The sequence below is a fragment of the Aptenodytes forsteri genome, unplaced genomic scaffold (assembly GCF_000699145.1).
Source record: "Aptenodytes forsteri isolate BGI_AS27 unplaced genomic scaffold, ASM69914v1 Scaffold119, whole genome shotgun sequence".
NCBI lineage: Eukaryota > Metazoa > Chordata > Aves > Sphenisciformes > Spheniscidae > Aptenodytes > Aptenodytes forsteri.
The window spans coordinates 4,871,690-4,886,912 of NW_008796165.1; the positions used below are offsets into that span (position 1 = coordinate 4,871,690).

At 36.1% G+C, this 15,223-nt stretch overlaps 1 protein-coding gene across 1 annotated transcript in view; it reads left to right on the forward strand.

Annotated features, from left to right (window-relative positions):
* Nucleotides 1-6,630: 6,630 nt before the first annotated feature.
* Nucleotides 6,631-15,223, forward strand: part of MAST2 (microtubule associated serine/threonine kinase 2) — a 146,499-nt gene continuing 137,906 nt past the window's right edge. The window contains exon 1 of the mRNA XM_019474157.1: nt 6,631-6,715. Within this exon, the coding sequence (XP_019329702.1) occupies nt 6,677-6,715 (39 nt within the window). The 5' untranslated portion in view covers nt 6,631-6,676. The remainder of the gene's footprint in view (nt 6,716-15,223) is intronic.

The following is a 15,223-nucleotide window of genomic DNA, read 5'->3' on the forward strand; positions in this document are numbered from 1 at the left end:
CGCGGAGTTTGTTGTGGTTCAGAATGAGTTCCTATTGTTGTTCATTGTTAATGCACAGCTTTGCTCCAAAGGTCTTAGTTTATCAAACTGAATCTTGTAAATAGGCAGGAAATCCAGAAGAAATTCAGACAAGCTGTCAGGCGAGTTTCCTTAGGTTGACTGCCAAGTTTTTTGGTGGTGGGTTTTTTTGGTTTTTTTTTTTTTAAACAAGTTACCTCATCAACCTTCCTTGTTTCAGTAGTCTGTCAGTTTATCTCAAAGGGACACATTTTTAAATCTCCAGATAAACATAGCTTCATCAAAATAAATAAATAAATAAACCCCAAACACTTCCGTTTTAGATTGACAGTGAAACATTTGGCTCATTTTGGTTGCACAGACAAATCTTACCAAAGACTTAAAAAAAAAAATCCACTAAAATTGTCAGCTGATAATCTTTCGGAAAGTGATCTTTTTTCTCAGCAGACAATATGTTATGTAAGGAAATGTTATAGCTTTAAGGTTTGCCACAGCTTGATGTTCTGTTTTTTTTTTAGTTTTGACTAAATAGAGTAAGACAAATAATGAATTTTGAATCATGAAAAATGTGAATTTTGAATCTCAGTATTTTAGATCAGGGAATTGTTCTTTTCAAAGTTAATTGGTAATAAAAGTATGCAATAAAAAGCATTACATCTTGTTGCAGACAACTGAAAATCTGTTGTTTTATTTTGGCCTGACTTTTGGATGGGAGTACTCTTTGTATGGCAAAGCATGAATAGGTCTTCATTGCTGGATCATCCTATTGTGTAATGTTGACATCCTTCACACCATGTCTCCCATGATAGGGTCCTGGTTGTGTTGAGAGCCTTTCTGGTGTTTTTGTAGTCAATACTAAATATTACAAGTGCCTTAATACCTTTTCTAAGTTGTCAATGTAAGTGGACTTAGACCTCTAGTGTTAGGAGTTTATGGTGTGCAGCTATTGAATTCATTTAAGCTATACTAGAGAGTATACAAATTTTTGATCCACAATGTGGTGATTTGATTGCTAAGATAACCTTTACTGGTTTTGCTTTTATGGTAAGGGTAGGTTTCCATTCTGATGCAACAGTATAGACCACAAAAGATGGCAGGATGCAGTGCCAGAAACCTGAAAGGACTAGGAAGTCATACCAAAATGAATTGTGCTCTCCTTCATATTTTACTTAATTCTTAATAAACTGGATGAAACTTTTTCCATGAATGTTGAGTGATTCCTGAAATATGCCTCAAGTTTCAATTACAATTTAAGATACATAGAAGGTATTTTATATTCAGCATACATAGTACAACAAAGAAGTTGAACACAACTCAAAGATGAGCCATGTGATTCTACACAGATACTTCTTTGTGCATATGTATATGCACACTCTAATAAAGTAGATACAGACTCCTTTCTTATTTATCTCCCTTTGCATTGCTTTGGTGATTAGAAAATGTGAGTAATAGGATAATAGCTTATTCACAATTTCTCAATTATTTTTTTGTAAGATGTATTGTACATAGGAACAATCACAGTACTTCATAGCAACTTCCTGTGGTCATTGCTTTCCTAACTGTGAAATTGGTATGCCTTTGGTCATCTTCCACTGATGCTATTCAGAAACCTGTGGGCTACAGAATAACTGAAAGAATCATTGCTTTGATTATACTGATGTTAACGGATGGAAAACTCCACAGTCATCTTCAGACAGTTACTGGAACTGTTCTAACCTTTCAGATTTTTCTTCTACAAGGCAGAGGAGTGATAGGTTTTTGTAGCAGGCAGCTGGATGAGGTCTGAATCGACATCGATGAGAAGAGATTTCTTCTTATCAACAGAAATGAAATGCTTTTGGAGTCTGCTCCCAAGTATGTAATGTGAAGAGAAGGTACTGACTGAAATCTAAACGCAGACCACTCCTCTAGACTTGATATGCCTTTTGGCACATGAATAGGGAGTGATTGGACCAACAGGTCTTTCGCCTTTTTGCACTGAGAGGTAGGGTTGGTTGCTGTCTAGCGTGTAAGGAGTAAAATTCCAGGTCCTCTTAATATTCTTGAATGTCTTGTCATACTTGTGGTCTTTCCTGTGATAATTGAAGGAGATTGAGTTCCTGAAGTCTTTTACCTCTGATCTTTTTCTACCCTGAAAACATTTCTTTTCGATCTTTCCATTTTATCCATACTCGTCTTGAAATATAGTTAACAGACATGATTTTCCATAATGATCTCATCAATATCATATACAGAGACAGTACCACTCATTTATGACATGTAAGTTCTTTTGGTCTGTTCAGAGCTTACACGAACTGTCATAGCTATCACACTATTTTTAGAATTATTTTTCAGTTTACAGTTTCACTGTTACCCCTAGTTCCTTTGTGGAGTTGATGCCTTTTAGGATGCAAGACACTGTTGTCTTCAGCAAGCACTACCTTTGTACTTCCTACCTGAACAAAAACATAGAATGATTATACTGGGTGAGCCCATCAGCTTATTTCTTATAGCAGCTGATGGCAGGTGTCTAAGGCAGAGTCTCTTCCCAGAACACTTGCAGCTGTTTGTGACTCTGGGTTGTCTTCAGTGTATTTTCCTCTTTTAAGAGTTCTTGGCAGATTCTTCAAAGAATTTGTCCAAAGTCTAAATTTTAGCCATGCTCGTGACACCCCCCCCAACCTTTTACAGCAAGAAGTAGCCCAATGTGACTACTGTGTAAGGCAGTACCTCCTTTTGTTTCTTCGGAAATTGCTCTTAGCCTCATTTAATTCATCCCAGTATTGGCAAGCTGATAAGCTGTCCTTCCCTACTTATCAGACTAACCACTGCAGGAGCACACTTACCGGAAGTTCACGGCTCTTTCCATTTCTTGATGTCTTCAAATCAAGATTGAATAGCTTTTTCAGAGAGAGAGCTGCAGCCAAACGGGAATTGGTTGGATTATGTCCAAATGACCCCAATACCACACTACCCTTTCTCTTTTCTTGTTGCTGCAGAGCAAAGCGAAATCTTCCCCAGATTTGTTAATTTGATGGAGAAAGGAACAATTGAATTAGGAGCTTACTAAAGTTATTGGTGAACAAACTTTGAATTCCCTCTTTTTATCCGCCTCCTAATTTTTTTTTTTTAGTGAAATTGAGTGATGTAGTAGATACAGGAATTCTTAAAGGATTCAAATATTACATGACCTCCTTATTTTGATTTTTTCTGATAAACAGATATTTTATTAGGCGCTTTCTAAATGCTGCCTGCATCTGAAAACTGTTTGAGAGATTTGTTTTATGATTAACTTTTTATATAATTGCTAATATTATATTTTATGTACTTCAGTTTCTTTACTATCTTTCAGTAATATATCTTAGTGAAATGTCTTAAATACATTTTCATTTTTCATCGGAGACTTACCTGAAGACCTTTTAAGATAATAAAATGAGTATCTAAGGATGGCATAATCTCTTGATGAAATGAGAGATAAATTTATAAAGGTAATATTTTGTAAGAAAAATTTTCCATGCCAGAGAGTTGCTTTTAAATTCCATTTGTCCTTTGCTTGATGTGAGTTTGGTACTAAGTATTCTCTCCCACCGTCTTTCATCACTGCTTTTCTGTGGTAGATTTTGTTGAAGGAAGAAAAAGGGAGAGTGAGTGTTAACAGCTAAATAGGAGGGAAGGAAAGGTGGTCACCACATTTGGGATCTTTTTGGTGGTGGTTTTTGATTTGACATTTAAATAAGAATTGTTTGCTCTGAAGAAGGGAAGGGGAGAGGGAAGCTAGAGGAAAAACCATGCCTGCTTTTTTGCAGCAGCCCTGATTGGCTTCTCTACCCTAGAAACTGGGTAAGTGTGGCAGGCAGCCAATTTGAAAGCATTCTCCCTAAGAAAGCTTGAAATTTGGAAGAGAACAGATGATTCTCATGGTATTTTGAGACTTGTGCCAGCCTCAATCAATTATAAGTCACTTGTGAAGACATTTTGAGAACTGGCGATGTCTGAATATTAAGGTAAATAATCCAGGAAGGATTGGATGTTTATGTGCTAATGAGAACGTTTTCAGTTATGTTATAGAAATAAGTGGGGTTATATCCTATTGTTATTAGGCTTAAACCTTTTCATTTAGTGGCTGATTCAGGAGGAAAATACAATGTGAATGCTATTGCGTAATTGTTAAGATTCCTTGATTCCTCTCACAGTATATGTTGTTTAATGCTGGTGGCCTTAGTCAGAAGAGGTAAGATCAATGATCCAGTTAGTGCGTGGTCTAATATAAATATTCCTAAAATCTATTAGACTAAAATAAACTGCAAAATGCATGTAGTATATCTGAGCATGCATGCCAAAATGTTTTGTCTCTATGGGATCTTTTAAGTAAAAATAGAATTTGTTTGACACTAATATCTGAAAAGTGAAGTTACAGTTTTTGGAATGTTTTTCCGAGGAAGCTTATTTGATGGCAAAATGCAGGAAGTAATACTGAAATCCATCATAAATGTTATCACAGTGAAGAAATATGATCACCTTATGTTTCGGTCTGCTTTTAAACAGAGCTTTATCTCTATTTTTATGTTGCTGTTCTCCCTGGTGACATGTTCTTAAGTTCTCATGCAGTTTTTTGTGCATGGCTTGATGTTTTCCAGTTACATTTGCAAAAGGAGATACTGTTCCTTTAAAATCAAGTGGCTCATTGAGTTGTTTTTACTAGCGCGCTGCTTTTTATATGGTACAGTATACTCCATGCAAATGAGCTGCCTGCTCAGCCTCTGTGTGGCTGCTTGCCCTGTTGCGGAGCTCACAAAGACTCTGCAGACCTAATTCAGCATTCAGTTGTTTAAAACGGCAGATGGAAGGAGGTAGCGGCAAGATGAGGATTTATTAGCTACTCACAATAAAAGACCACACTCGCTCCGCAGAGGATCAGAAAAAGCCTGGTGAATGGGATTGAGTTGTATCTGCTTTCAGCTGACTTTACAATGATGTGTTTAGCTCATGTGACTTGGTCACTTAGCATGAAGATCAGCTAAAGATTTCCATGTAAATATATATTCCTTTAAGCACCATCAACCTGTGTGCTTGTATTGAGACTTTTTTTGGTTTGCAGCTGTCATAACTGTGGGAACAGGAACACTTCATCAAGCTGTGGTAGGCAGCCTACGGTCTGGACTCTCATTGTTGTTGCATTTGCACACTTCAGGATGTCTGGCTGAAATCCCCTCATAAACACAGCTCTTGATGAAGTTTGACTTCTTTTATATATCTTGTGAAATCATTCAGAGGATGAAGTTAGGTTCTTTTTAAATACAGTATTTATATTCAGAAGTTATAAATAGGCTCTTCCTAAGCTTTTATCAGGAGATGAAATCTGTTGCTTTAGCTTTCTGCTAAAAAACCTGAAGGTCGTTGCAGCAGTAGGTGGTTCATTATATTTGCAATATTTCCTTTTTTCCTTTCTAATATAGAAAGGGCATGTGTAGGACAAAGGCTCCTTGACGTGCTCAGTAATTTAAATAATACTGGGATGAACATATCTAGATTTTTATTTTTATTGAAATGGTGTTTGGTATAGCTAGAAGCATTATCGTTTATTTTTCAACACAGGCTAACAGCTCATTTTAAAATGTGATTGGGATACTGTACATAGAGGCAAAGCGGTTTTTGACGTTGCTGGAGTTGTCTGTGTGACAGTAGCTGGAAAACAAACTGCAGGACAGACTGAAAAAGCCTCAGCCGAACTGTGCTTTTTCTTTTTTTTTTCTTTTTTTTTTTTTTTCCTTTTTGCCATGGATGATGAAGAGGGAAGGGCTTCTTAAGACAGCTCTGTCAGTGATGAATAGATGAATGAATTCTTAAATGTTCAGAACTTGCAACATGTGTTCTAGACCCTTCAGCACATGAGAGTCGCAAGATCTCAGCAATGAACTAAAGAATGTGCCGTGTCTGCTGCATATGAGGAGACCAGCATACCTCAGAGATAGCAGAAACAAAAGAATGTGCGACAGTATCTGAAGAATCTGACATTCGCTTTGTCGTACAAAGAAGTAAAGGAATCTTTCAAAATTTGGAAAAACAAAATTGCTATTTTTTCATAGTGAGGTTTTTCTGTATTTTAAATAGTACTGTATCCTGTGTGTCCACAGAATTGATTTTTTCAGTTAAGTGTGACTGTGTGTTTTTTAAAGGAAATGTGACCTGGATTTTGTGAGCTTATTATAAACAGTAAATGAAGGCAGCTGTTGTAGTTTACTGATCCCTTATAACAGCTCAAGTAAACTGAAATAAAGCAAAAATATGTGTGTGTGGGATCTGAATTAAATTCCACTCTTTGGCCTTACATGCAGTTGTGGATTATTATACATTTCTAGACAGTTGTGTATATGAGGGGAATGAGACATCCAACCTTGAAAAGATTTAGGAAAGTCGAGCAGATTTTTTTCCAATGTGACCTGCTAAATCTGCCACAAAAGAGGCAGGCAAAATTACATACAGATAGTCAGAGACCGTGGCTGCAGTTCTTCATGACAGGCAAGTGAAAGACCATGTCCTATTTTTAGTGAGTTGGACGGAGGGGGGGTGGGAGGGGGAGAAAAGTTTGAAAATAATGGACTTCTTTAACAGTTAGAGAGCAAAGCTAGCCAGCAGCAAGTGAGCTTTAGCAGGAATTTGTGATCAGCAGAGTCGAAACATGGATGATTCAAGTATTCTTCGAAGAAGAGGGCTGCAGGTAAGTGTAACTTCAGTCTACTTCTTTTTTTTCTCCTGCTTGCAATGTTGACACTCGTAAAAATGATGAAAATCTTTTGAAGTAAATCAGGTTGACTGAGTACATAGCACTGATGCTAGAATTTGAGTTTTTCCTGTTTCACCTAGTGTATATTTTATTAATTAAAAGTAGGATTTTGTATAAAGTAATAAAATACAGTTTGTTAATTTCTTGGTTTATATCCAATAGTCTTGTGAATATTCTTATTGAAAGAAGTGAAGTCTAAACTATAAGGCTTACCTTATTTTTGAAACTTCACTTTTACAGATACTTATAAAAATCTGTTAAGTGACTTTTCAGACTTGCCTTAGAGTAGCCATTTTAGTTGAGCATTATTTAGAAATTAAATGTCAAAGCAGAGTGAATACTTTCATTTATTTTAGAGCTATGCTTCTTTATTACTTCAAATGCACAGTAATCCAAAACCAGAATGTAATTCTACAATGCAAATAATATTTATATTTTATTTTCAATAACTATCATTAAGTTGAAATAAATACTCATGCAATTTGTGTTGAACTTTAACATACTAGTGAAGTTTTATTTTGTAGTGGTGCTGTGGAATTGCACAGATGAGAAATATGGTAATCTGTGTTAGTGTCAATGGTGTATGACGACTGAACTGATTCTTATGGAGTAAAACAGCTAGAAGTGAGTGAGCTCCAAAATCTTCTGTGAGCTGGGCATGGAATAGATTTTTGCTTGAAAGCACCGTATTCCTTTTTTTGGCATTGTAATGTGATATGGCCTATTACATACTTGCTAGCATAAATAATTGTTTATAGACCATGAACCTTGCCTATTAAACAATAGGACAGGCATGGTTAATTTAACTTCCTTTTGAGGAAAATAAATTTAGCATTTTAACATGCTACCATTCATACCTTACTGCTGCTTTAAGGCAATTACAGAATTACTGCTGCATTATCTGAGTATGTTCTATGTCTCACTTTTTTATATTTTGTGTATATTTTAATTTTTCTTTGTGCCAGCTTATTAAGATTACTGAAATAGTTTGACACAGTGTGCTGCATATAACATGGTGACAGTGTGTTATGGTAGTGCATTTGCTCATCATAAAATTAGCTGTATTTAATTTTTGTGTAACTGAGTATATAGAAATAAGTAAGATTGTTTTTGGGTAAGTTGATATTTATTTTCAATGTATTTAACTAGTCGGAGCTTCATAACCAAGAAAACTGTTTCTGACCACAGATAATCAAAAATTTTCAAGCCCTATATGCTGATTGTTTAGAGCCTTCCTGAGCCTAGAATTTCTCTGGGATGCTGTATCTGTTTGACATGTGGGGGAGTGGTTTTCATGATGATGCTTCAGGGGAGTATTGGAAAAGGAGGGGAGGTTGGAGGAGCCCAATTGTCTACCAGTGTCAGCAGAAGACATGCTGGGAGTGAGAATGCATTTCCCTGGTTTAACTGTATAGTATGGTAGAATTTCATAATTTTAGTAGTCTTGAGTATTTACTTGCCTATATGTGGTGGTGTGTCTGTATGCACTTGGGTAGGTATGTATAAATACACATGCATATATATATATAGGTGTAATTAATATCTACATCAAAAATGCTTCGGGAACTACGAAAACATGCTAAAAGGACATCAGGAAATAAGGCAAATGTGTAAGTCCAAAAGGAAGCTAATGTTGGATTTTTTTTTTTTCTGCATCTTGGAGTAGACTTTTTAGAAGAAAGTGTGGCTCAGAAAAGTGACCATTTTATAGATAACTTCAAGTTTAACAGTCAGAAAAAATTAAAAAGTTGTTCGTTCATGTTGGCACTGCCAAGACAATATGTTTTAATTACTTTTTTTGGTGAGCTGGGTGATAATAGTTTGGAAAGCCACTGATGAAAAAAAAAATCACTTTCCTAGTTCAAACTGGATATTGATGGCTTTTAAAATGAACATCATAGCCTAAATTAGGTCCTAATCCAACCTCTCTGCTCAAAGCAGTGCTAATTCCAAAGTTAGATCAGGTTACTGAAGGTCTTGTCCAGGCTGGTTTTGAGTATTTCTAGGGATGGAGATTTTGCAGCCTTTCTTGGCACCTGTTCTGGTACTTAATCACTTGCACTGTGAAAATATTTTTTTCCTTTATATTTTGCTAGAGAAGAACACTTTCCACAACCTATTAGTACTATTTCATGTAATATTTACAAATTGACTACTGAAGATTGATTGAGATGAACAAATTTATTATCTTAGTGGGGTTTTTTTATGACCAGTGTTCCTGTTTTATCTCGATAACCTCTTCTTTTTTTCTTTTTTTTTTCTGTTTTTAACACAGTTGATTTAGACTTGCACTGATGTGGCTTTGCTGAGACTGCTGTGCTTTAGGGGTTTTGTCTTTTTTTGTTTCATATTTTCCTGCTCATTTGGTATCTTATATAGTGGAATCCTTTTTATTTTTTGGTGATGTTTCAGTCTTCCTTCTCTTCTGCCTTCCCCCTGTTGCTTCCTGTAACTGAGTTCTCAGTATAAAGACAAGGAAGATACTGCTTTCCTTTTGTGTGTTATTCCTGCTGACTACCAAAAGCAAACTGATTTTTTTGTTTGTTTTCCTTTTTTCTGTCCCTATGGAGAGCACCATCTATAATGCAGTAATCTGAATTTCCAGGTGCTTTTCCAATCTCCCCACTCTTTGTTCATATCAACAGAAATTTTTCATCTAACTGTTACTGGATCAAACTCTTTTTCCTCTAACCTTTCTGAAGGTTCTTTCAATTTGCTTTCTCTGACTATTTTGAAAGCACCGTTGGTCTATTCCTCTCTTATTTTCAATGGTCACCTGTTCAAGGACCTGCGTTGCATGACTTTCAGGTTTCTTTGTGCTCATTCTCACAGGTGGCTTACTCTTTTCAAAACCAGGTCTTTTTTTCCCCTGTTAAATAAACCATTCGCCATCACCAGCTCTTCCTGTTCTGTAACAAATGCATGCATGTTTTCCTTGTGCTTCTTGTAACCTCCCTTACCTGAAATATACTTGATATCACTACTGTGATACTTTCTATCTTCTCTGGGAACTCTCTTATTCTGTGATTCCTGCAGTAAATAGCCAGGTAGTGGTGTAAGCAGATAACCTGAAGGAACAGGAATTGGTCCTACAGGCAAAGTCAATATATTGGCGCGTGGCCCGTCTATATCACCTTCTTCATTTCTTCAGTCTGTTTTTGTTGCATCCTGTTTGGTGTCACAAGTTTGGTCTACAAATTTGTAATAGTGAAATATGTGGAAATGAAGATGCAGGAGGGGCAAATCAGATTTTCTGTGTATGTATAAATATATATACATATAAATATACACACACACACACACGCATAGCATGCTCACAGTCTGATGTAGCTGTGCAATAGTATTGACAGAAGGCTGAGAAAGTGCTTCTAACAATGGAATATTCTTTTAATTTCTAGGCTTTCATTTTAGGTAATGAACTTGGACTGTTGACGTAAGTTACTGCCTAGGGACAAGTGCTAATGCAGGTGGTGGAGCTGCTTCTGCTGCATTGGGCAGAGATCTGTTGTGGGTTTTTTTTTTTGTTTTGGTTTTTTTTTAGTTTTATCGTGATGTAAAATACATTGTGATGTTAGCCGCAAATGTTGTGAGGCTACTTAGGTTTTTTATTATTCCCTATACATGTGTATCATTTATTGTTGCTGGTATTTTTGTACGGATGAAAAATGGTAGTACATAGTGAGTCCCTGTGAAGATGAGCTTGTACTTTGAACATCATCTTGTACTAGAAATCTGTGACTTTTTTTTTTCATTGCAGTAGCTGCTGCGTGTATGCTTTCACTCTTCTCACACGTGCAAGAAATTAGAGTTTCTATCCCCCAAATCCTTATGAGTAAGTGGAAGAAAAGTAATGGAGAGTGTGATATTCCAAATTTCAGATACTTGTCATGGAGCTTATATTCTGCATTTGTGGTACTTGAGCAGTATTCATATGTGGTTGGACATTATCATCACCACAGTTCTCTGCATCCGTATCTTCCTACAGAGTGTTAGCCCCCTTCCATTTTCTGCTGAAATTCGGGCTAAATTCAACTAGTTAATTTACTTTGTTGGACCCTTTTTGTGCTAGTTTCAGTGCAGATGTGAAACACAAACTGCATCACTTGAATGTGTTTATCTTGGCTGGTGTTTTCTACTACACAGCACGTTTGGCTAAAATATATATAAAAAAAATATAAAAACCCCCAGTAGAATGTTTTCTTGATTCTAAAGATAAATGTTACATTTTCCTCCCGGGTGGGGGGGAAATAGAGGGCATGGAGAATATAATCTCAGAATATTTGGTGGACTTGTTTTTGAGCTTATTTATTTTACTGAAAGGACTGAGCACTTTTGTGTTTTGTTTTATGGGAAAAGAGAATTGGGGAATCAGTGGTTACAGAAACTCTAAGCTTCAATACATTTAACAAGAGAAGGCTTATTGTGCTGTTCAGTTTTCCGTACAGTTTAAACCTTCTCTGGGACATCTTTGGACATAATTTAGAGACCCTGAAAATTGACATGCTCTTCAATTTTGTTTCCTTAAGAGTGTCTTTCATAATTACTGAAGACATTTTTTGCTGGCTACAGAGCTGGTTACAAGAGCTAATAAAGCATGCAGTTAGTAAGAATGTTGCTTTTTACAGTATTTTTATAAAAAGTTAAAAGTAGAAATTGTGTTCTATAAAGGAAAAGAAGCTGTTTACGGAGAGGGGAGACTGTGAATGGGACTCAAAATTTGATTTTTTGTTCTGCTTTTTTAAAATTTTTGAAATGTAGATTTTAAATTAACTTTAATTCAAAGGTTAACTTTAAATTTAGCATGAAAATGCAAGCATACATACACATCTGAAAATCTTCAGATACTGGAGTTGAGTTTTTGGAACTGCCTGCTACAAGGTATCTTGCTGTGGGAAATACTGGCACCTACTCCCAGGAGAAATCTAGCTTTGCTTTTACAGCCTTTAGGAGAAATTTGACTTCGAGTGGCTTTTTAAAATTACATAGATTGCTCTCATCTTTACACCTTTGATTCTTGTGGTGCATTCTTCTTGACTCGCATGTTTTCTAGTGCTGTGCTGAGCTGTGCATCTGATAACTTTCAGTAACTCTGCACCCCCCTTTTAAACTCCCTTCGCTCCCCCAGATCAGTGTTCCACAAACAAAACTTGGTCTGGCCAGGGATGTTGTTCGTCTTGGTTTGGGGTTTGGCCTGGTCTATGTAATTTTCCTTGTGCTTGAGGCTTGGTGGGAGACAACGGAAAGTATGCTGAAACAAAAGAAAATATTCAGATTTTGAAGGAGACTAGTTATTCTCCCATACTAGAGATTTATATCCTTTTGGGATACCTATGATGTGTTTAGAAGAAACAAAGGGAAAAAACCTTCACAAATTGAGATAAAAGAGTTTGAGCATCTTTCCTCATAATCTTTGAGGGGATTGCTTTAAATAGCATTCTTCTAAAATCTTTGAATAATAAACAGTATAAACTGGATAATATGTCTCTTAATCAAGCTAAACACTGGTGCATATGCTGGCACTACCAGTAGTGTTGTCATGTATACATGGAATAATGGCTTTGCTCTGTTCTTAAGACAACAGAAGAATGACAGTGTTATGTTTATATCAAAGCAAAGCTGACAGGTCTGATTTGAAAGCTCAAGCTTAAGTGTTCTTTAGAAAGAAAAAAAGACAATTTTATTGAAATTATGTTTAGAGAAAATGTGGATATTTCTTTGAGTTATGAAAGTTACCTCTGGAAGATAACATTAGAAACTTGGGTGTAAAGTTTCACATTTGAAGTCTAGAATAACTTAGGGTGGTTTTCTGTAGTTACTTGTCATTATGGTTACTTGAAGAATTCAGAACTCCAAAAGAAAAAACAAATTTCCCATGGAACATAATCACATTTTCTTTCTAATTTAGATTCTTTGCGTTAACAAGACTTACTTTATACTGCTTACAGATTTACCAGGAACTTAACCGAATCCACAGATCAGATGTCTGCTGAAGGGCTTCCAACAATGATGATGTAGGCAGTCACCAGTTATATTGACATCTGAAGAAGAGGTGGTAATACGAGAAGATAAATAAAATGATTTATGCAGATACTGAAATTATAGACTTGACTTAGGATACAAGAAATAGCATACTGTTTCTCTTTTAAAAATATTAGTTTTAAAAAAGTAATTTTTATGCTACCTTCCAAAAGAAACAAGATGATATGCTCAGACTTGGTTCCTATTCTCCCAGTAATTTATCAGCACGTGAAATTAATTAAAATTTGGTCTGGAGAAGATGTCTGAAAGATAGTCTAAGTTCTTCAGCTTCTATGAAAATTAGCAGCTGACAGAAGGAGAAGGATCCACATTAGTGTTAGCACAGTGGTGAAGGCCAAATGAACTTGCTGTTAAACATAGGTTGGCTGGTCACTGGCTGTGGGTGTCCAGGCTAGCTGGACAGCGTTCTGCTCAGCTGGAGTGTCTGAAGGGACTTGAGTGAGGAGAAGAAGGATTGGGGAACACTGACTACAGATTAATGGTTACTAGAATTCATTAACTAGATCAGTCATAAGCAACTTTTTTTGACTAAACTCAGCCTGTGGAAACAAATTGTGAGGTTTTATTATGTGAGTGTTATAATCTTGTGCTTGAATGCCATATGTTTTATAACATAGGAAAATGGATTGTTATGATGTGTGTGTGTATACTACATCTCATTGTAGGACTGAGGATTCATGCTCAGAGAGGTATGGAGCATCATTGATTTTTGGTGGATATCTACCTGGCATGTAAGCTTTCACACTGGTTTGATTTTTCAGGATTGGTGCTTATGGTCCACTTTGCAATGGAGTGGGAAATGGAACTGAGTTTGGGGAGCATATGCTTCTGGCATTCACTTTGAAGACATTAGAAAGTATACCAAAGGAAAAATGTGAAAGCTTGTCAGAATAAAAAAGTCCTTGAAATATGGGCAAGGATAAAAGGTTAAATGGTTTGCTCAGGCAGAAAAGATAGCATTTAGCTGCTGTCTTCGGGGTATTGTTAAATTGGTCTGATAATTTGCTATAGTTATGCTTAAATAAGTGCTTTCAGTTTGTCAGTAAGGACATTGTGAATGCTCATATAGCCAAACTAAACTTTTTATTTTCACCCTGTGAGAAAAAATAAAAATGACAGCAATTAATTCTACTACTTCAGGAAAAAAGGTTTTGTTATCAGATGACTGCATGAAAGAATGGTTGTATGTGTGTGCATCTCAGTGTAAGTAGATGTTGGACAATGGGATTCTTCCCAAAGATAAACAGTAATATCTTTTTCATACATTTAATTGACTTGAAGGTGTCTGCTTGATAGACTTGCTCGTTGCCAGGAGGGCATGATGAACAGTTTTTGCTGCTGCTGGTAGTTGCAGGGTTTGCTGTGTAGAGAGTGGCTTTTGTTTCTTTTTCTCGCCATTAGCCACTTGGGGTGCTTCACTTGTGTTAATATCCACTTCATTTTGTACTTGCTTAATGCTGGAAGTCCTGAATCTTAAAAGAAAACCCAGTTCTCCAGCCTATCAACCTAACATGCTGCTACTGTGCTGCAAGCCTAGTGTTTAATCTGCTTATCTTTAATAGTCTTCACTGCTTACACAGACCCACTTACCTCTTTAATGAGAAGAAATGTCCTGCAGTGAGGCAGCATGTATTTTGCTTCTAGGCTTATGTCATCAGCCTAGAAGTTGAAATTGGTTAGAGCACTTTTTTATTTTCCTGTCAGTTCTGCTGATTATGGTTGCCTCTTCAGTTTCTCTAATACATTCCAAGATAGTGGTTTTTTTGTAAAAGGAAACCTAATTAAAACATGCCAAGTGAAAATCTAATTTTGAAAAGCTATCAGTATTGATTGGGGGCAGGCAGTCTTCTCATATTTTCCAGGGATAAATATGAAGTATCTTTGCATTCTACGTATTTGTAAATTCTGGCTACTAGCCAAATAAATTACAAAAGTATATTATGAGTTGCAGTATTTTAATAACACCTAGAAAAGGCTCTCTAAAATGTCAAGAGACATTTACAGTCAGTTATAAATATGTAGCAGTATTTCTTGTATGATTTAGCAGTTGATCCTCTTTTACTTTGTATTAAATGGCTTTACCCAAGCCATCAGTATTTATGGGACTTCTAGAAGGTACGGGATTTTACCATTCCTGGGATCAAGACAGGATAGGCTTTTCATGGTTGGTTGTTCTTGAATTTCTAGAAGCTATTATTAAAAAATATGGAGTAATTTGTAGACACCAAAGTGTGTCTGTGCAAAATGTCTGTGGTGTTTTTGTGTTATTCTCTGAAGTATATGATATTAAATCTTCAAATGGGGTTTCTTTTTGAGTTGCATACCCTAGACTTTTTTGATACGCACACTTAACACAACAGTGAGATGCAGGTATCTCGATTACTTTATTCAGCAGCTACGTGA